At 37.7% G+C, this 21,635-nt stretch overlaps 1 protein-coding gene across 1 annotated transcript in view; it reads left to right on the top strand.

Annotated features, from left to right (window-relative positions):
- UNC5C (unc-5 netrin receptor C) overlaps positions 1 to 21,635 on the top strand; it is a 394,162-nt gene that overhangs the window by 333,882 nt on the left and 38,645 nt on the right. Inside the window, exons 8-9 of the mRNA XM_065877433.1 lie at positions 17,240 to 17,431; positions 18,449 to 18,793. Coding sequence (XP_065733505.1) covers positions 17,240 to 17,431; positions 18,449 to 18,793 — 537 coding nt within the window. The remainder of the gene's footprint in view (positions 1 to 17,239; positions 17,432 to 18,448; positions 18,794 to 21,635) is intronic.

Genomic DNA, 21,635 nt, shown 5'->3' with positions numbered 1-21,635 from the left:
ATATTTGTGCAAGTAGATTTACCAGTTTACAAGTGTTTACTGTGAACATCTTCACAACACCTTGAAGATGCTGGGTTTGTATTAGAAATTATAACATTTATCTAAAGGGACTAATGTTTATAAAACATAAAGTTTTAAAAATGGGTATAGACGATTGGTTCAAGAATGTAATAGGTGCTATAAGCTAAATATTCCACATTTTTCATGGCCTTTTTCCTTAGATTTTCTTAATGAGATGGTGGTTTGATTTGCATATTTGCAGACTCTCACTCCTCTATTGAGGAGCCCTTAGATGTACAAAATTTACCATCCCTTTTATGACCATGAATTAAGGTACTAAGAATTGTTCTGAAATCACACCTATAACAGATGAATGGATCAAACAGTGTGCTGTCTTTGGATCTTCCCTAATGGCAGCCAAATGTTGACATTTCTTATAACACATTACAGATTGCTTGTGGAATATATTTGTATTTGTCATTTAAGAATAAGATATTTTCAGCACATTTATGAAATTCTGTTTACTTTCCAGAGTCTATACACACAGGGACCTTTAAAAAGAAACCTTACTTAAAATACAAATAGGTAATTACATTGCTGACACAGAATAAAAATCCAGTGGGCCTCTTGTTTTTCTGTCCACGGTACATGGTATTCTTGAGAACAGACTGCAGCTGGTAGTGTAAAGCATAGCTTCTGGTTGTGATTTGGGAACGACTGCTGTGCATCTGAGTTTGTACCAGAAACACAGAATGAAAAGAATACAGCTCTTTTACTAACCATTTATCCAGAGATCCAGGGTTTGTTCCTCTTGGTATTAGTCTGAGTTGACGATTAAAATGAAAGCGTACCATACACAAGTTATTTTTTAACATTTTTATAATTTAGTGTTCTTGTAGTGCTGAGCAAATTGATTCATGTGATTGAAAGTAGCAATATTTGAAGTTTCTCTCACTCCCTTTCTCAATATTATACTCTTCAACTTTGGGTGATTTAATGCCTACTGTTTCTATTGTGCATATTTAAAAATTCCTAAAGCAACATATTTAACAAGGAGTACATTGCTGCAAGATGGAGCATTGGGCCTTTTATTCCTTACACAAATGACACATTATAAATTATGACATTTGTCAAATACAAGCATGAAATATTCAAGTTAAGACTTTCATGACATAGCATCCCCTTAGCATCTAGCTGATTTCTTACAGCATTAATAGAATTTTTTCTAATGATTGGATGTTTACCAATAATGATGGCATGAGGTGTGTGTGTAAGTAAGGAAAGGAAATGAGGCTCCAAGAGGTGTTATTTGTTTATTTATCAAGTCTCCTATTAGCCTGGAACATTTGGGTGTTTGAATTAATTAGTTAAAAAGCTGTTTCCTTTCATAATTCTGATTTGCTGTAGTAACAGTCTCTACTAGGTCAATAAACTCTTTCATCTGCCCTGCTGTATCTACTGTAGTGCAAAGGAGAGCTGTAGTCTGTGCTATTATTGATTTCCTCAGTGATAAAAACCTCAGATACTGTTGCACTGAGTAATTATAGTATTTTACAGTGAAAGCTATAGTTTCTGTTTACCAGTAAGCTGGGTGTTTCTGGCATAGTATTGCCGACTAAGTTTTGCAAAGAAATGATAATGTTCTTGGTCCTTATTTTGGAAAACAAGAGGCTTTCTGATAGTGTAAGTACCAAGCTTGTAAGAGGGACATGGTCTGCATTAAGAAAAAGAATGGGAGTAGAAAAGAGCTAGAAACTTGCAGTTGACAATTAGGAGTTATCATTTAATGTTTATGTACTTTAGGAAAATTAGTGTCTTCAATGCACTGATAATATTGCAATACTGATAAAGAGCTATTTATCTCAAAGTAAAGCTAGCCTACTTACCATTGGACTAGGGAGGCAGTACAACCTCTGAATCTACTCAAAATTGTCTACAAATGATTTGGATATAAATGTAGATATACTGCTAGGAAGGAGAAATTTGGAGTTCATAATGGATGTCAGTAGAATTCAGAGTTACCTAGATAACACAGTGTAGTATATTTTAAAAGTCAGATTGGTACTTAAGAGCAATACAATGTGAAATATATAGAAAATATTGCTTCAGTGTTTATTCACTAATTTGTTCAAAATAATATTCAGACATATTTCTTCCTTAGCCATTTCTCTCATTATAAATACCTTTGACTCAAAATATGTAGAAATATTGGATAAAATGTTTAAACTTAAAAGACATACACACATTTGGAGTGTGTGTGTGTGTATGTGTGTGTGTGTGTGTGAGAGAGAGAGAGAGAGAGAGAGAGAGAGAGGGCGAGGGCATATCAAGTTCAAAAGAAAGAGAAATCCTCAAGTAGCAGAAATGAAGTAGGAACTCAAATCTAGAGAAGTATACCTCTGTGAGTGGACACCAGAATAACCAAGAGGAGCATTAGACATGGATGTAAGTCCTAGGGACTAGGCTTTAGGCTTTCAGTTCTGAGGCTGACAGTTGAAAGCCAGAAACTTGAATAAAACTGGGTCTCATAAATGGCTGCTCTCACCATGAAAAATAACTAGAAATTTTTTACCCATCAGCCCAGCGAAGCTACAGGAAAATTCATGGTAGAGAAGAGAAAAATGAAGTCTTCACTTAACCCTGTGATAAAACCACACTCCGACACCCAGTTCTGGGTATGGAGTCTAAGATACAGAACAGGGAACAAAAAGCAAAGTATGTGCAGTTTATGAAGTTAGTAAAACTGGGGTACCAGCGGAAGTGAACAGCAAGGCATTTTCTAGAGTTCTTCTCACAACCCAAGTGCATTGGTCTATGATAAAGATAGCCCGCTCCTGAAAATGAATTTACAACATAAAGTTTTATATCACCCAAGGGAATAGTCTGCTGTAAGAGAGAGTTGGCAACATAATAAATAGGTGAGTTAGTACCTTAATAACATGGACTCCTACAGCAATCTGAGTGAGGCTATAAAATAAATAAAAATTAAAAGACAAACTATTTTTAAAAGGAATATAAGCACAAATGAAAGAAAAGAATATTATAAAGAGGACAGACAGATTTGGGGAAAAATCAAATGGAATGTGATCCATTGAAAGTTAGAACTCAATGGAAAATTAAACATCAGATCAGATCAGAGACAGCTTTAGATAAAGCTGAAGAGAAAATTGGTAAACTGGAATGTAGATCTCATGAAACTTTTCAGAATACAAGGAGGAAAGATAGAATGAGTGATTATATAAAAGGTAGGTTAAAACACATGAAAGATAGAATGAAAAAGTCCCACATTTATTATTCAAGAGAGCAAAATTTAAAGTTTTTGAGATAATCAAGATAGAGCTTACTACTCACAAACTCTTAATGAATAAACTACTAAAAATATGAAAATCGATTCTTTAAAAAATTGAGGGACCAGTTAAGGGGCAGTTAAAAATAAAATGGAACTAAACTATAGAGAGCATTAACACAGAATATGGGAAGGTGTAATCTAAGTTAAAATGTTCTAATTTTTGTGTGTTGTTCAGGAAAAGAACAGTAATACTACTTGTGTTAAGCTTTACTGATTCAAGTGTCCCAATTAAAATGTTAAGACTGACTACACACATAAAGGTTGAATATATAAATTCAAAATAAGATTTTTAAGGGCAGAAAAGGAGCAAAAAGGAAAGAAAAAGTATAGTTAAATGAAAACAAATAAGATGGTATATATTAGGGATTATCATATATCAAGGATAATAATGTAAATGAATTAAATTTACCTGTTAAAGGAAATTCAAAATTACAGGAAAAATCCAGTTCTACATTGTTTACGAGAGACATACTTAAATCACAATTATAGAGAAATATTGAAAGTTAAGAAATGGAACTTACAGTGTAGTTCTATCTTTATTTTAAAATGTCCAGTTAATGGCTTTGACTATCTAATTGGGCCATTCTTAATTCCATTTCCCATTTTGCCTAAGTAACACATATTAGAGATTGGTTTTGCTCATAGTTTTAATTTAGATACTTTTTTTCTTAGACTTTATAGTTTTTAGAATGTTTAATTTTTTTTTTTTTTTTTTTTTTTGTGGTATGTGGACCTCTCACTGCTGTGGCCTCTCCCATTGCGGAGCACAGGCTCTGGACGCGCAGGCTCAGCGGCCATGGCTCACGGGCCCAGTGGCTCCGCGGCATGTGGGATCTTCCCGGACCGGGGCACGAACCCGCATCCCCTGCATCGGCAGGTGGACCCTCAACCACTGTGCCACCAGGGAAGCCCCTAGAATGTTTAATTTTTTGTTAGATAATTAAAAGTTTTCTAAATTGTTTACCAAATTTTTTGTGTAAGACATCTTAAAAATACAGATATTTCCTCAATGCCAACTGAAGTTTTTAACCAAAAGACTTCGAGGTTATTTATTTACAAAATTATTCAATATTTTAAAGATATAATAATGCTAAATGTTAGCAAATGTGCACTAAAGTAGAATCTCTTGTATTTTGCAAATGGGAACACAAATTTTTATGATTATTTGGGGAAGCAGTTTGACAATATGAGTTAAGAGCTTTAAAATTATTCCTCTCCTTTGATCCAAGAATCCTGTATCAGTGAATACGTTTTAAGTAATTAACATGAATACCTAAAATATATGTGCCAAATACGTTCATATTCTTTGTAGTTTATTGTAAAAAATGCAAAGCACAAAAGTCCAATACTAGAGCAATGATTAAGTAATAAATGCTATTTCCATAAGGTGGAATATCATATAGCCACTAAAATATTTATAGTGGTTTAACATGGAAAAGCAGAATATGGATTTATGTATGCATTCAGTCATAACTATATAAAAGTAAGCTTAGGAAAAAGATGAATGAAATTTATTTATGCTAGTGAGATTACAGGTAACTTTTTTCTTTTTCAATATGCTTTCTATTCTCAATATTCTTTATATTTAGTATTTCATTATGCTTATAATTGTAAATGACTTTTTAAAAAGGAGTGTTGAGGATTAGGCTAGAACAACTGCATGATCTTGGAAACAGGAGTCTCATTTCGTTATTTGAGATGTAGCAATATCACTGATCTGTCCTGGGAATTTGGTCACATTGATTCAAATTAGATTAGATTTAGATTAGGTTACATAAAAAGTAATTGCATAAAATACTTGTATAAAATCGTAGTTGTATAAAATCCTTGGTGGCAAGAGTTACTTATAGCCAGTAAACCAAGTATATATACAAAAGAATTGTGAAGACATGGGGATTTGGAACTGAATTACAGTTTTGCATTATTTCCTAGTTGCTTATCATATACATATCACTCTGTCCTTGCAACCATACTTATTCTTCAACTCTTTAGTAAATTGGATTCATTATGTGATGCTATATAATTTCATTTGTGAAAAAAGGTCATGGTCTTTAAGCAATTTCAGAAGCTCCACTAAATTTTTAAGCTGTCCAAACACATTAGTTATTGAAGTATAACATGTATCATGTATATATTACACTGGGTATATCCTCAGTGCTCTGGAAAAGTACTTACACTGGAGACACCACTTTCAAATTAAGAACTTCCAGGAATTGGTGTTATTTCACTAGAATACATTGTTAAAGGATAATTAAAAACTGTTAAGAGTCACTTAGTATACCAGAAAGAAGTTGGGCATTATTGGTTTATAAGCACATTGCTAATTAGAAAACAAAATTTAATATTGGAGTTCTTAGGTATGCTAAGAGATATGGATTGCATTGAACAAGAAAGGGTAAATGACTTGGAGTGTTTTTCACTACTGAAAATAAGCACACATGTCTGGTATCTTGGATACAAGAAAGTTAACAATAATAGATAAGACCGTTTTTTACTTAGCAATACTATAGAATAGTGTATCTTTTTCAGAAGGCAGTAATGGAAGGTCTCTTGTGCTGTGTACCCATTTAGGTTTCTTTATATCATCTCTAAGATTATATGAAAGTAGCTCCAGTTCTTGCCATATGGTTTTGAAATAGAATTTGCATAAAATGGTTTTGGAGAGAAAGAGAGCGGACACACTAGACACAGAAAGAGGTACAAGAGAATAAAAAAAGCACTTAAGACAATCACCCAAACTGCTAAGCCAATAAGTATATTTACCATTTATGTTGAAATACGATTGTATTACCAAGACCTCATAACTCTTAACTTTTATAATCTTTATAATGAATTTGTAGTAAGATCTGCTCTGTTATGGTTGGCATATAATGGTTTAATCCATGCTTGCCTCTTACTTTTGAAAATAGCAACCTAAGGACTATATATGTGGCTTGGTCCAGAAATGGTACATTGTATATACTTATGAATACACTCAAGTAGATTATTACGTTACCGCAGCTATTCCTACAGACTTTGGTTTTTAATCCCATTTGAAGATTGGAGTCTCACATAGAGATAATGTAAGAGTTCAAATCTGAATTTAGAATTACTCCTTCTTGCTGAAGAGGGTTGATGCCACAGTAGACAAATTAGAAATTGCAATTTACAAACAAGAACTGCCTAGAATTGTGCCTGCATCAGTGAACTTCCTGACTTTGGGAAATTAAAATGTTATGCAGTCTGCAAATTTAGCACTTTCTACTCATTAAAAAATTTACATGTCACCCTGCTCTTCCATTAATTCTCACTTACAGAGGAAGTGGCAGAACTCTGTGTGTGAATTGTAGTCTGGACACACTGCGTACTAGGGCCCCCAGAATCCCAGGTGCATTTAATGTGAGGAAGTAATTTACTTTACAAATAGGCTGCTCTTCACTTTAGCCTGGTGTGTTTATCAGGGCTAGGGTAGGCATTTGAGAAGGCGTTAGTCAGTTTCCAGTGAAATTCTTGTCAACACAGCAGTTTGATAGGAAAGCATAATTGTGAGCGTCAGACAGTGAGTGCTTTTATCTATAGTTTGGAAGAAGTTGATGTCATAGCTGTGTTTGTATAGTCCTTGATATGCGTAGTATCCCAGCTGGGAAATAAATATTCTGTCTGTGGACTGGCTGCCCGACACAGTGCTCTGCTGTCTCCGGTATAATGAGTGTGGTTTACTTTTTCATTTTTTCCTTTCTGGTAAAACATTTTCCTGATTTTGAAAGCACGGATGTGGTTAGGAACTTTAGCCCACAGAAACCTGCTGAACACCTAGGGAGCCCCAAACAGATTGGTGTGAGAGAACAAATGCAAAGTCTTCAGCTTCCAGGATGCAAAGTAAACTCTGAGGGGATTAAGAAAGGTACCACCTTTCACAACTGCAGCAAAGCTAGGACTCCTTCAAGATCACATAGGGGCAGGCCAGCGCTTTTGCTTGTTTTCTTTTTGCCTAAAAACCCAGCAGATAGGGTGATGTATGCTAGGAATTGGCCTCTTTACTTCAGGACTTTTCATCACTTTACTTTTTCTATCAGATGTCTTTAATACTATGGATTTATTTATCACTGCCTTTGGATTTAATAATTTATCCTTTTTCTGAAGGAGCGTTGATGGGAATAGAAAATACTGCACTGAAAACGCTTGGGCAGCTGATCTGTGGGTTTGATTTTACTCAACTGTTGGATTAAATTTCAGACATTTATTCGTCACCTTCTGTGGGTCACGAGATAAGGGTTTTATATTTGAGATGTCCATTCCCTGCTGTTCACTTTCAGAAGGGTGTGGTTGTCAGTGTTAGGAACAGGGCCGAGGATCAGTTAGTGAAGCATGGCCCACTGTCCTGTGAAAGCTGGAGCACAAATTACTGTGGCAATTTAGATAACTGACATCAGTGATAAGCAAATGTTCTTTTCAATTTTTGTTGTCATGTCCTAGGATTTATGTATTCATTTATTTGGAGTTCCTTAAGCCCTTGTCAATAAATAAACCCTCAGAAGAGTGGTAAATTATAATAAATGACTGTGAGGGTCTTTGACAGACCTGACCTTTGACATCATTAGTGCAGTCCTGATGGGCTGGTTAGATAAGAACCAACCTAAAAGAAAAAAAAAAAATCTGGTCATGTTTATTTTGAATAGCCCTTGAGGTTTTTAATGAGAACATTTGCATCAGAAGAAATGTAATTGGAATGAGAAAAGTCACATATGTTGGCTTGGTGTAAGGTCACTGGCAAAATGAAAGACCAAGCAGCCAGGTCAAGGAGAGAGGAAAATCCATGGAGAAGAGAGATTCTTCTAATGCTAGGGTCATAAAAGTGAGGACAGGTCTTCTGAAGTGGCCTATTGTACTTCAGATAGATAAATATTCTAAAACTAACCAAAAGCTTGATGATTTAAAAACAAGGACTTTTACAGAACACACTTAATGCTTTTATAAATTAGAATTGAGTTATGTCATATTCATAATTTATATGCTACTCCCCATATGAGATGAATTCATCATCTATTTTATTTAATCTTCACAATATCATAAAATCTGTCTCCATGTATTAAGGCCATAGACACAGCTCCATATTGAAATATAATAAGTAACCTTGAAGGCAAGCAGGAACACCGTAAAAAAAACTCCACCCATCTTCCTTTTGGCTACAAACTTGATAGCTAATCTAAAAACAGAGTTAATTCCAAGACAGCTACGTAAAGACTTTCCTTTTATGTCTCTCTTAAATCTGGCTCAATGGTTCTCAAACTCTAGAGAGTGTAAAAATTACTGTATCATATATATATTTTAGCTTAAAGGAATTGCATATGTAATTTTAATTTTATTCACTTTCCACCTAATATAATGACTTAAGGCCCTGGCGTTAATTGCTTCTAACTCCAATTTACTATGTTAGACGTGGCGAAACTGAAGCAAAATTGACCTGAGTTCAACTTAATAAAACTCAAAAGGTACAAAAAATAATCTTACAAACAGAACTTTTGATATCCCGCTAATAATAGCTCTATCTTGGTAAGGAAGGAGCCAAGGCATAAAATTGAAAGAGTCCACCAGCATCCACAAGTTAGTATAAGAGCCAGTATATGAACTCACATCTGTCTCATTTTGAAATAAGCCTTTTTCCATGTGGACTCTTGGAGGCTGAAAGCAAGTGGTGATCAGCTTTCATTGCTTTAAAATGTGATTTTCTTCTTATGTGTAGTGTCCCTTCAATTTTTGATGTTTATTCCTTTTTTCCTGTTGGCATCATTTTTGAGGGAAACAATGTTTCTCTTTTAAATATTTACATTTATGGTAGGTTCTATGCCAAATACAAAGTGATTATCATACATTAACAACGACATCATTCTAGCACAGCTCTCCAATTACATTAGAGTAGAGATGCCCAAGTATGGTACACCTCTTTGCTTACCCCACACTTGCAACAGAAGACACTATTTAGAAGTTGTTTTATTTAAGGGCGAAAATCTCTGTTTTAACTTTCTCATGGGTATCAATGATAACATTTCAAATGGAGAGGTTATTTTCTAGTCTAAATAATTAGCATTACCTCATTCAGTAACTGAATTGCAAATTAAGCCATGAACATATCAAGCCCTTTTCTATTATTTCCTTGTCTCTCCTCATTCATTAGACAATACGTATAAAAATATACGTATAAAAATGACGGGGCTGTAGCCTAAGAGCTGGGATCTGCCCCTTGCTTTGCTGTTTCACCAGCTTTGTGATGTGAGGCAAGTCCCTTCATTGCTCTGTGCTCTGGCTCCTCTGTCTGCAGGTACAGAGGGGTTAGAAGAGGGAATTCTAAAAATGATCTATTTTAACTCTAACATCCTGGGGGTTTGCGAGTTAGTAAGGGCATAGGCTTGGTTTTGAGGAATTTAAACCTGGCTAGTGATGCTTGGAAGTTCTAACGTTTCTCACATCGGCATATTTGCTTGATAACTTTTCTATTAAAACATTACTTATGGCAGAAAAACAGTTTGCATTATCTTTTTAAAAATTTAGTCATAAAATCATCATTTTTACTATTGTCTATTATTCATATTGCATGACAAGAAAATTTAAAAGACTAGAAATATCTAGTTGGTGTTTATTAGGGAAATGAAGATTTGCATATAGTTCCTGGTGTTGTTCCGGATATTTCCCAAATATAAACCCACCAAACAGGCTGTATTCAGACATTGCACAATTAAGGGCCATGTACTTAAGGATAACTTGATATTACTTGCTGGTGTATAAAACCAAGGAAGGCTCACTTTCCTTTTTAAGACGCTTGGGATGGGCTCTCATCTTTTATAACAGTTGAACATCAGCTGAAAAATGTGGGCAAACCCCATCTCTAGTCTAAAGGATGACTTGGTGAAAATTAGGAAAGTCATTCCTTCCTCAAGTCATTTAACTACCGTCAGCCGCAACATTGTTACATTAACAATCCAGATCCACGGTAGACACAACCGTGAACAGGGCCTCCCAGGGCTGGACGGTGCAAAACCTGCACATTGTCAGCTTTACTCACAGGAGGATGGAAACCAACTTTGAGTCTCAGCACTTTCCTTAACTTGAAAATATCACTTCCCGTTTTGGGGACTGATTCTCCTCGTCTGAATAGAAGTTGAACTGGATAATCTCTTAAACAGATGTTTTGAGCAGTTATGACGTGGCTTAGCATAGAAGCATTTCACCAACTATTTAAGAGCAGCCCACTGTTGTTCTGTGCTCCTTCTGTCAGTCCATGGGAGGTGATTTTGAAAGTTGTTATCAATGGAGGTACATTTTGTTCCAGACGATTCTTCCATGGCAAGACTGTTCCTCCCATTGCAGGACATTTAGTACCCTTGGCCCTCACTCACCAAATGCCTCAGACAACCCCCTAATCATTATGAGAAGCAAAAACACCTCTTCTGCCCTATTTCCAAACACCCCATTTAGAAGTGGCACCACCTCTGGCTGAGAAATCATTTTAGTATCAAGTTGCTCTCTGGCCTTGGAAATTTGCTTCTGAAACATGCCCTTGTATCTTTGCCAGAAGCCACAAAGGCCAGGAATAAACCTCTTTAAAAGGAGAGGGTGAAAGAGTAGACAGTACTTAAAAGAAAGCCATTTTTTGTGGCTTTTCAGAAAAACTGGGCTCCTTGTCTCTGTCATAACTAGGAATCCTGAAATTCAAACAAATTTCCTACAGATTTTATTGAATAATAGGCTGTGTCAACTCTACTGCTCTTAAGAGCCATCGTCTCAGTGTACTTATAAGGTGCATCATAAGGATATTGATATGGTTATCACTTACTGATTGCGTTCAATGTACCAGCACTTTATAAATCTCATTTATCCTTTCCAGAGCTATATGGAAGTGCATATTTATAATCCCTTACACAGATTAGAAAACTGATGCTTAGAGAAATGAAGTATCTACTTCGACCAAGCTCTCATAGTTAAGGAACTGACAGGGCTAGGATTCAAACTGAAGTCCATGAGATTGAAAAACTCAGTTTCACTGCCTTGGCCAATAGCTGAGGTGCTTTTTCAATTGACCTGCCTTTCAAGCAGTAGAAAAGTTAACTGAAATCCCTAACTTATGAACCAGGCTGTTGATAGTGACACTAAAAACAATGATTTTGCCCTGTGTTCTGCCAGAGATGCGATTCTTCATTATTGCTAGGACTGCTCTCAACAGGATCACCTCATTAACTGAAGAAATTGTTCCCTGTTGTTCCGTGAAAGATGGATCGGATGGAGAAGTATAAAAACAAACTCTAGAAAGTGGTTCTATATTCCCCTCATTTGGGGGATAGAACAGTAATCCCCTTCTATTCTGATACCCAGCTTCCTAAATGATGTTTTAGTTGTGTAGTTGCAGAAGGGTTTTGAAAAGGATGGAAAAAGTTTTACAGAGTTGCCTTCCAAAACTCTTTATCAGTGTTTCTTTAACAGAGTAAATTGGGGTGTTGAACCACATTGGTGAGTGTACTTAATACTTGTCTGTTTTAAATTTTCCCACGTAGGAAAATAACAGTGTGGCTAGATTGGTCACTATTAGCTGTGAGAAATAACTAATAGACTTTTTAAAAAAAAATTTTAGAGGAACCTCACGTGCAAACACTTCATTAAATATATTGATACACCTATTGACAGACATCTCCCAGGCCAAGTTTTGTAGAAACCATCCGTAAAATCCTGTCACTTTGCTGCCCAAAGTGATCTTTTCAGCGTTACGTCTGATGACAGGATTTACATTTCAGTTAGAATAAAATTGAAACTCCTCCTGGTGGACCACCAGGCCTACAACATCTGGCTGCTACCCACTCTGAGCCTACCCCTTCCCTCTTTCCTTTCACTCACTACCATCCGACTGCTTCGATTTATTTTATTTATTTATTTACTTACTTACTTACTTTACTTACTTACAGTACGCGGGCCTCTCACTATTGTGGCCTCTCCCGTTGTGGAGCACAGGCTCCGGACGCGCAGGCTCAGCGGTCATGGCTCACGGGCCCAGCCGCTCCGCGGCATGTGGGATCTCCCCGGACCGGGGCACGAACCCGCGTCCCCTGCATCGGCAGGCGGACTCTCAACCACTGCGCCACCAGGGAAGCCCTCACCTGCTGAATTTATTACACATTTTTTTTTTTTTTTTTTTTTTTTTTTTTTTGCGGTACGCGGGCCTCTCACTGTCGCGGCCTCTCCCGTTGCGGAGCACAGGCTCTGGACGCGCAGGCTCAGCGGCCATGGCTCATGGGCCCAGCCGCTCCGCGGCATGTGGGATCCTCCTGGACCGGGGCACGAACCCGTGTCCCCTGCATCGGCAGGCGGACTCTCTACCACGGCGCCACCAGGGAAGCCCTGCTTTGTTTTTATGTCAGGAATTTTGCATCCACTGTCCCTCTTCATGGAACATTGATCCCTCCAGATCTTTACTTGGCTGATTCTTTCTCCTTGTGCAAGCTTCAGTTTAAATTTCATTTCAACAGAAAATTCTTCCCTGATTCCCTAAGTTGGTCATTTTTTAATCTCCAATCACATTACATTTTTTTTTTATTTTCCAAGAGGACTTTTTTGGCATTTGAAATGACCTTGATAATTTTGTTTACTTGTTTATTTTCTGTTAAACAAGAATGAAAGCAGTGACTTTTCCCATCTTGTTTGTCATTGTGCCCCTATGCCGAAAATAGAACCCAGCATATAGTAATAGGGTTCGAGAGTTGTTTGTTAGGTGAATGAATGAATGAATGAATAGATTCCAGTTCTGTGCCTGGAAATAGAAGTCTCAGATAAATTACCACAAGGCACAAAAGTATTTATTGAGCAGTCCAGATCTACAGAAACATGGGAAAGTAGAGATTATAAATTTCCTTTTTATTATTCCTTGATCTGCCTGTCAAGAGCCGGGATTCTGTTGGGAAGTAGAGATGAAAGCCAAGGAGAACCCAGAACTGCTTCACAGGGTGAAATTTCAGACCTGTCTCTCTGGAGATCGGCTTCTGCCTTTACAAGATACAGCTCTTCTGCTTACTCCAGCAGGCCCACCCTGATTCTTATCAAAATTTTCATGGTGAACATCAGACCATCCCCAAATACCCTATTTGACACTTGTTTCTGGGCCCTCTCACATGCAGAGGAAAACAAAAGAAGAAAAATCTTTTGACGTCCTTCCACTTAAAATTACCCCTACAACAATGACATCACTTATCTGGTCCCCTGGACTAGCAGTGAAATTATATTGTCTTAAGTCTTTGGGTTTCAAAAATAACCTTTTTTCTTGTGCCTGTGTATGTCCCAGATGTCCTTTTATTGAGTTCACAGAATACAAATGGAAAAAGGTTATTCCCAGACAGAAGTGTTTAAAAATGAAAATCAAACCTAATGCATGGACTCAGACAACTGGAATAAGGAATATAATATTTATAAAACTGAGTAGGAGGTTGCAATCATTGCTCTAAAATAAATCATTAAAAATTAATTGAGAGCAAACCTGTCTGTGCTACAGCAAACCTCTCTTTCATTAAGGTAGCACTGCATGTTTCTCCCGAATTAGTTCCCCAAAATAGGTAAATAGCTTGTAAGAACTGCATGTTCAGCAAATTACGGAAGATCTACATAAGGCACGATTTAGAGTTACCTTTGGTGTTAAAGCATTAGAGGCCTTTAATTTTGACCCAATTAATTGTGATTCTTGCAGTTTCTCTACATTTTTTGCCCTTGAGTATTACTCGGAAAGTTTAATTCACATGGCTTTTATTCATCTTCATTCCATTAATCCAAATGGTGCTGTGTCATTTGATTAATTCATATGTTACAGAATGTTAAATATTAGGAAACCGTGGGTGCCAGCTATGTGATACTTCAAATTTTTCCACAGATTTTCATTTCAAAAAGTTTATGTTCCACATTTTAAAAATGTTTTCTCCCAGTCTTCTACTTCACATTATTACTATTATTTACTGTTATTATCATCAGTCGTCATCATCACCACCAGCGTCATCAGTTTCCTCCTTGGAATACACTAAAAAGAAAGAAGAGTAAAACTGCTAGTGTTATTTCTGCATTTACTGTTGGGATGAGGTTTTTATTTTGCCCAATTTACACTATTCCTCTGAAGCCCTAAAATAAACAGCCTTATAACCTCTAGGCCTTATTGATTTTTGAACGATTTCAAGTAAAAAGCATCCAGTTTCCATTGCATTGACAAACTGCTCAGTCCCTGGGCAAAACCTATTGGATTCCTATTAAATGGAGGGACAAGAAACAACTGAAAATCCAAAAGGTAGATTTGAGATGGAAGGAGGAGAGGTGGTCTTACTCAGCTCTGTAAATGGATATTTAACCTTTGACCAATGACGACAGGCCTTCTTTAGTTCTATTAGACCGAGAGCAAGCTGTTATGATTAAATAAAAGAGGAAAAAACTGTTTAGACCCTTACTGAATATGTCCTGGGAATTAAGGCATATGGCAGGGATAAGGAAAAAAGATTTTCCTTATGCTAATGACCCTTGATGTCTGAAATAAATTAGATCCATTAGAGTTTATGCTCAATAAAAGAAAGACTTTAAGCACTCCAAAGTTAGTGACTCGAGACCAGTTTGGGCTCGGAAATTCAATCTGCCTACTTATTAATTCTTAGTGAGGCTCCAGAGCAGACAGGAGATGCAAAATCATAATTCTATACTGAACCAGAATTTTAAAGGACCCAGGTTTCTTCTCCTTTTATTTTAATTAAACCATTTTTCATGCTTCTCATTTTGTTTCCCTCATTAATTTGATTTCGTTCCCATTTTTGTTTCATTTTTTTGTTTCTTTTCAAGGTTTCATTTATCCTATTTCAACTGAGCAGAGAACCCAGAATGAATATGGATTTTCTTGTAAGTTTGATGTTTGGTTTTTATGTTGCTGAATAATCGTTTAACGTCATTGCCCCCAGTTCAAGTTTACCTTTCTTTGGATCACAGATGTGCACACAGGAAATAGGCGCCTAATATATTCTAACATGAAAAACAAATTAGATTTTCACTGCTGAAAAGAAGAAAGGGTCATTTCAAGCCTCTGCCAGCTTTAAAATCTATCAGTCTCCCATTCAAAGCTTAAGTCCCAGTAGCTGACAAACCATATCATGAAATACGTGGATCTAAATAAAGGGCAGGGTTCAAATGCTCAAAAGAAAAGGGCTGAGAAAATGCAGATCTGTTGATTTAGAAATCATGGATATTGAATAAGTAATTACAGCCTGGTAAAGTAAAACATTAAGGATTTAGATACACTTTCTGACCAGAGTTCAGGATGCTGCTGTAGGGCCTCAAATAAAACCCAGCAGCAAAGTGAAGTCCGCGCTTTGAAAGTGGTGCTCACACAACCAGGAGGGCTTGGTATGTCACTGGTTTCCTGAAAAGATCCGTCAATATTGACTTGACTGATGCTTGAGCAGGTATTATAGAAACTTTGGGAAAGACAGTTGTTTAAAAAGAAGGGATTCTTTTACATACAGTACATTTAAACACAGGATCCTAAAAGAGATGGAGCGATTTCCCATAGGGAATTCTTTTTTACTGTCAGAGTGTTGAAGATACATGACATGAGAGTGTGGGTGATCACGTGGGCCGGTGGCAATCAAAATGAAGAGTCGTTTCACCACATAAACCACGTGGCCGTGAGTCTTAGGAGAGAGTAGTGGTTCCGTGACTTTTAGGAAGCCATGGGACCTACCAACCTGAAAATTCCCTTCCTGCAAAATGCACATGTATAAAATTGAGCATAAAAGGTTGTTCTTGACCATCTGAAGTACCAGTTTAATCACCTTTCACAGTGCCGGGAACAGCTTTGGTTAATTTTGCTGACGGTTTTTGTGGGTCACGGAAGACTACAGATAGAGACTCAAAGATGTCTGAGGGATTCAGGAAAGGTTTAATTTTATCGGTTTGTTGTCTTTAAATTATCAGCTTTTGTCACCATTTGCCGTTGGATCAGAGCATTTTCTGATGCCACTAAGGTAACATGCAACATTTACAGGATTTTCTTCTTGCCTTACCCAGAGATAGACCTCCCAGCTGACCTCACACCATGTTAATCAAATGCTTAATTGCCTTTTTGGGGAGTAGGCTGACCTTTCTGATTGCTGAACCAGGCCTTTATCTTACTGGGTACACCATAGAGCTGTATTTTATTCCAGTAATGAGTAGCTCAAAAGTAAATCTCTGACAAGTAACCGTGAGAAGCTCAGGGTTCTCAGAGGTAATACCGAATCTGTAGCAAAAGCCTGGAGTTATCAGCATTAACCTCTGCTCCCCAGATCTGGGTCTTCTGAAAGCCCACCTTTCAAACCCAACATGTTTGCTTCCAGTGTTTGCTTTGCTTAGTTCCATTGTTCCCACCCACCCCTTCACTGATTTAGGGGAAAGTGCGAAGAGTGCTGTGGAAAGTAATTTGTGACTTGGAATGATACTCAGAAAAATATTCTGGTTCAATAAATATACAGATTCAGAACATGCCAGACGTTTCTAATAGAGTGTTTATGTTTATAAAGAGCTATAAGAGAATTCAAAGCTGCCTTCCAAACTTTTCCACCTGAAATTAGTAATAAACTTTTTTTTTCCCTGTGGGTTGAGAGGGTTTTAGCTCCAGTTTCTTTTTACGCCTTGTAATAAAGGGTCTGTTACGTTGCCCAGTTTAAGATAATTTAGTGAGTGGATAGATGTAGAGTGAGAAAGAAAAAGAAAGAAATCAGAGATAATTTTCCACTGAAAGACCACAGTTTTATATAGCTTTGAAGTTAACCTATAAAAAAGGCAATAAATGTCTAAAAAAGTGATAGCAATACCTATGTGTACTGTGGGCAATTTCTCTAACCATTTAATTCAATGTCTCCTTCTCCCCTTTAGCTGCTCCTGATTCCGATGATGTTGCTCTGTATGTTGGCATTGTGATAGCTGTGATAGTGTGCCTGGCCATTTCTGTAGTTGTGGCCCTCTTTGTGTATCGGAAGAATCATCGTGACTTTGAGTCTGATATTATTGACTCTTCTGCACTCAATGGAGGCTTTCAGCCTGTGAACATCAAGGCAGCAAGGCAAGGTCAGTTGACATTGCACTTCCCACTTGGACTTATGCATGTAAGCAGCCTCCCTGTGTGTCTTCAAAATCAGTGAAATCACCAGGTTGGAATGCAGTTACATCAGCTGGAATGTAAACTCCATGAAGACAGAGATTTTCGTCTGTTTTGTTGATTATAACAAATTAGAGTTGACAAGGTGCACAGATCTTTTTTTTTTCCTTCTCTAACAGGTTGCTCTGTCATACTTTTTTTTTTAAATATATTTATTTATTTTATTTTTGGCCGCGTTGGGTCTTCGTTGCTGCACGCAGGCTTTCTCTAGTTGCGAAGAGCAGGGGCTACTCTTCGTTGCGGTGCGCGGGCTTCTCGTTGCAGTGGCTTCTCTTGTTGCGGAGCACGGACTCTAGGCACGCGGGCTTCAGTAGTTGTGGCTCATGAGCTCTAAAGCGCAGGCTCAGTAGTTGTGGCGCACGGGCTTAGTTGCTTTGCGGCATGTGGGATCTTCCCGGCCCAGGGCTTGAACCTGTGTCCCCTGCATTGGCAGGCGGATTCTTAACCACTGCGCCACCAGGGAAGCCCTCTCTGTCATACTTTTAAACTTTTATTTGAAGAGTACACAGATTGGTTGATTGGTTTCTTGAGTTTCCTTTTTTTTCCTTTTGATAAGACATCTTGTATTGCTATGAATACAGTGGTCTACAGATGAACCCAAATCCAGTATAGACAGGAGAAACTGTTACCTAGTCAGCTAGTGAGGATCACGAATCCAATTTGTTGAAATAACTAAGTACCATAGACACAATAAGTAGACTTCAAGGCGAAATACAGAATGAACTTGTCTGTTTATTTGTAGCCAATAATAAAACAGATCCTAGTTATCTAATTGCTCTTTTCTCAGCAGAATTTTGGAGTCTATCCAGTGCTAATATTTGTTGACTTGCTTTGCTCTTGGCTCAGAAAGTGTTGGGGGGCGTCTGGCTAGTGTAGGTTGCCTGAATGAAGAATGCAAATGGACGTTCCTTCTCCTTCTGACTCAGATCTCCTGGCAGTACCCCCAGACCTCACGTCAGCTGCAGCCATGTACAGAGGACCCGTTTATGCCTTGCATGATGTTTCGGACAAAATCCCAATGACCAACTCTCCAATTCTGGATCCACTGCCTAACCTGAAAATCAAAGTGTACAATACCTCAGGGGCTGTCACACCCCAAGATGACCTCTCTGAGTTTGCATCAAAGCTGTCCCCTCAGATGACCCAATCCTTGTTGGAGAATGAGGCCCTCAACCTGAAGAATCAGAGTCTAGCAAGGCAGACGGACCCATCCTGCACTGCATTTGGCACCTTCAACTCCCTCGGCGGTCACCTTATCATTCCCAATTCAGGTAATTCTTAAAGGTCTTTACATTGCAGAGACAGAGCTTGAAAACTTATTCTTGTGCCAAAATCTTTATTATTTGTTTTCATGAGGCCTGAAAAGTTAAATGTATCCTGTCTAACCCAAATCTACTTTCGGTGTAAACCAAACATTACTTCAGTCAAAATCAGCAAAACCGTTTATCTTTCTCCAACCAGCTCTGAAAACACTTCCTCTAGAAATATTACACTCACAGCTTTCTGCTGAGGCGTGATTTAGAACTGTCATTGACCTTCTTTTTAATAGCGCTTCAGAAGGCAACATTAAGACAGAAGCCCTCACTGTTGTCATCACACTTTAAAAGGACAAATTAATTAGAAAACATATCAGTTGGTTCAGTTCCAATTTCCTACAGGAAGCAGTACTTCAGAATACGGATTCTTAGATGATCAGAGGACATGATACTAGACATCAGATCTTCATTTGTTAACTCTTTGTTACACGGTCTTCAGGCTCAAGGTATATATAAGGTACTCACTCCAACCTCTGATGTATCTACCGAGAATCACAGCTTCGTCACGTGTCTTTTTGTAGTATTACTCAGCTTTCAGTTTGTTTAGTTATCTGCTTCTAGAGCATAAAGCCCCATAACGCTCTTAAATAGTCAGCTGAAGTTGGTGATTCGTAACGTTTGATTAAAGTTTGGTATTCATTAATCAGTAGTTGCAATGGGCTGGGAACTATCAGTTATGAGAGGGTTTAATGGATTCCTCTGTAAATGTACAGTAGCTCTTTGGGATCAGACAGATTATTTTGTGAACACAGTAAGAAGAAACAGTTTGATTGAACTAAGGTTTATATGTAGCATAAGAAGAGAATATAATTTGTAAACAGCCATAGAGCCAATATACAGAACCAGTTGGTCTTCACGTCTGAATATGAACTTGTCTTTGACTCTTCCTGTAATTCAGTCCCCCATTTCAGCACCTTGGCAATTTTTTACCCCATATCTTTAAAAGTATATTTTAATAAATTGAAATATTTAATGGAATATCATTTTTCCTTTTTTTTTTTTTTTTTTTTTTTTTTTTTTTTGCGGTACGCAGGCCTCTCACTGCTGTGGCCTCTCCCGTTGCGGAGCACAGGCTCCGGACGCGCAGGCCCAGCGGCCATGGCTCACGGGCCCAGCCACTCCGCGGCATGTGGGATCTTCCCGGACCGGGGCACGAACCCGCGTCCCCTGCATCGGCAGGTGGACTCTCAACCACTGCACCACCAGGGAAGCCCCCATTTTTCCTTTTTTAAAATATATTTTACATAGCTGAGATCACACATTACATAAAGTGCTTTTATTCAGATTTTTCTCACTCTCATGCTATTGCATGCGTTTTAAAATCATGATTTTAAATATATTTTAATAGTCTACCAAATGAATAGATCAAAATAGACTCTATTGTTCTCTCACTGTTTAAACACCATATTATTCCCAAGACAGTTTTATTTTTTCATGATATCCACTGGATTCTACCTCTCCTTTGCATTTCTACATCTGTCACTTTTTCACATATGAATTATTATAAAGTCTTCTTAAGCAGAAAGGAGGGAGCTAGCATGTTTTAAATATGTTCTGGGCATCGGTGACCTGCATGCATTATTTTATTTAATACAGTAACGGTAGTCACCTAATAATGTGTCAGGCCTTATTCTTGTTACTTTACATCCATAGTCTGTTTCATCCCCGTAACAAACATAAAGGTACATTTCATTGTTCCCATTGGAAAAAATAAAAAGACTGAGGCTTGGGTGCCTCGTGTGTGGTCTTCCTGCTTCCACTCTGTGTCTCACCAAACCATCCTGACACGAGCGTGACATCCCACTTCCCACAGCACCACAAGGCACATGTTACTTCCCTTCTCAAGAAGGTCATGCCTCAACACTTTCAACCAGATATACAAAGGCTTTGAATAACTATACCTCTTTAACTCTCTGTCCTTTACTCTTGAGACTTTCCAACGTGGTTGGGCAGGTTCCTTATTGTCTTGTGCTCACATGGCATATTCCATTGCCTTGCTAATTAAATAAGCAGAATGCTGTCTTTTACTTCTTGGCATTCACAGCATGCAAAACACTGTCCTCACAATCATGTCTGTAACGTTTTATTGAGTTGAAATTAACTGCATTTATTAGAATAAAATCATTGAGCTAAGTATCTTCAAGTTGCTGCCCACCGTGAATCACTCTCTGATGACACCGCAGCGGTGCAAGCCCATGGTTCCTACAGTGTGGTCTACAGACCACCATCATTGCCATCACCTGGCGATTTGTTAGAACTACTGTTTCCCCAGACCTGAATAGAAACTCTGGGCATAGGATCCAGTAATCTGGGCTTTAGCAAAACCTGCAGGTCATTTCGCTGCAAGCTCAAGTTGCAAACCACTGCTATCAGCACAGTTAACTTAGAACAGAGCTCGATCTAATAGTCCTACAAAATGCACCAATTAGCAACTAAGTAAAAACTTGCTTGACCTGCTGTGACTAAAACTAGCAGTTGTGTTCACTCTCTAGAGTTATGTATGATGAAAGCAGTTCTTCACCAATTATTATTCTGTTGCAGGAAAACACTGATGCTAACCAGATACTTCAGAAATAAACATTTTTTGATACTGTTGAGGTTAGCATTTCCCTGACTTTGAATCTTGTGGGGATTTTTTTTTTTAATTAGAAACGATACATCATTACAGCTGTTTGAGATTTTAAGAGCAGTTGTTGGTTTTCCCCTCCTTTTACAAGGAAAACAACAGTGAAACCATCTGTCTATTCCTTAAATAAAACAGGAGTTTAAAAATTGTATCATTCCTTGAAGTAATTCC

The sequence above is a fragment of the Phocoena phocoena genome, chromosome 5, assembly GCF_963924675.1.
Source record: "Phocoena phocoena chromosome 5, mPhoPho1.1, whole genome shotgun sequence".
Lineage (NCBI taxonomy): Eukaryota > Metazoa > Chordata > Mammalia > Artiodactyla > Phocoenidae > Phocoena > Phocoena phocoena.
This window is presented reverse-complemented; position numbering and strand designations above follow the sequence as displayed.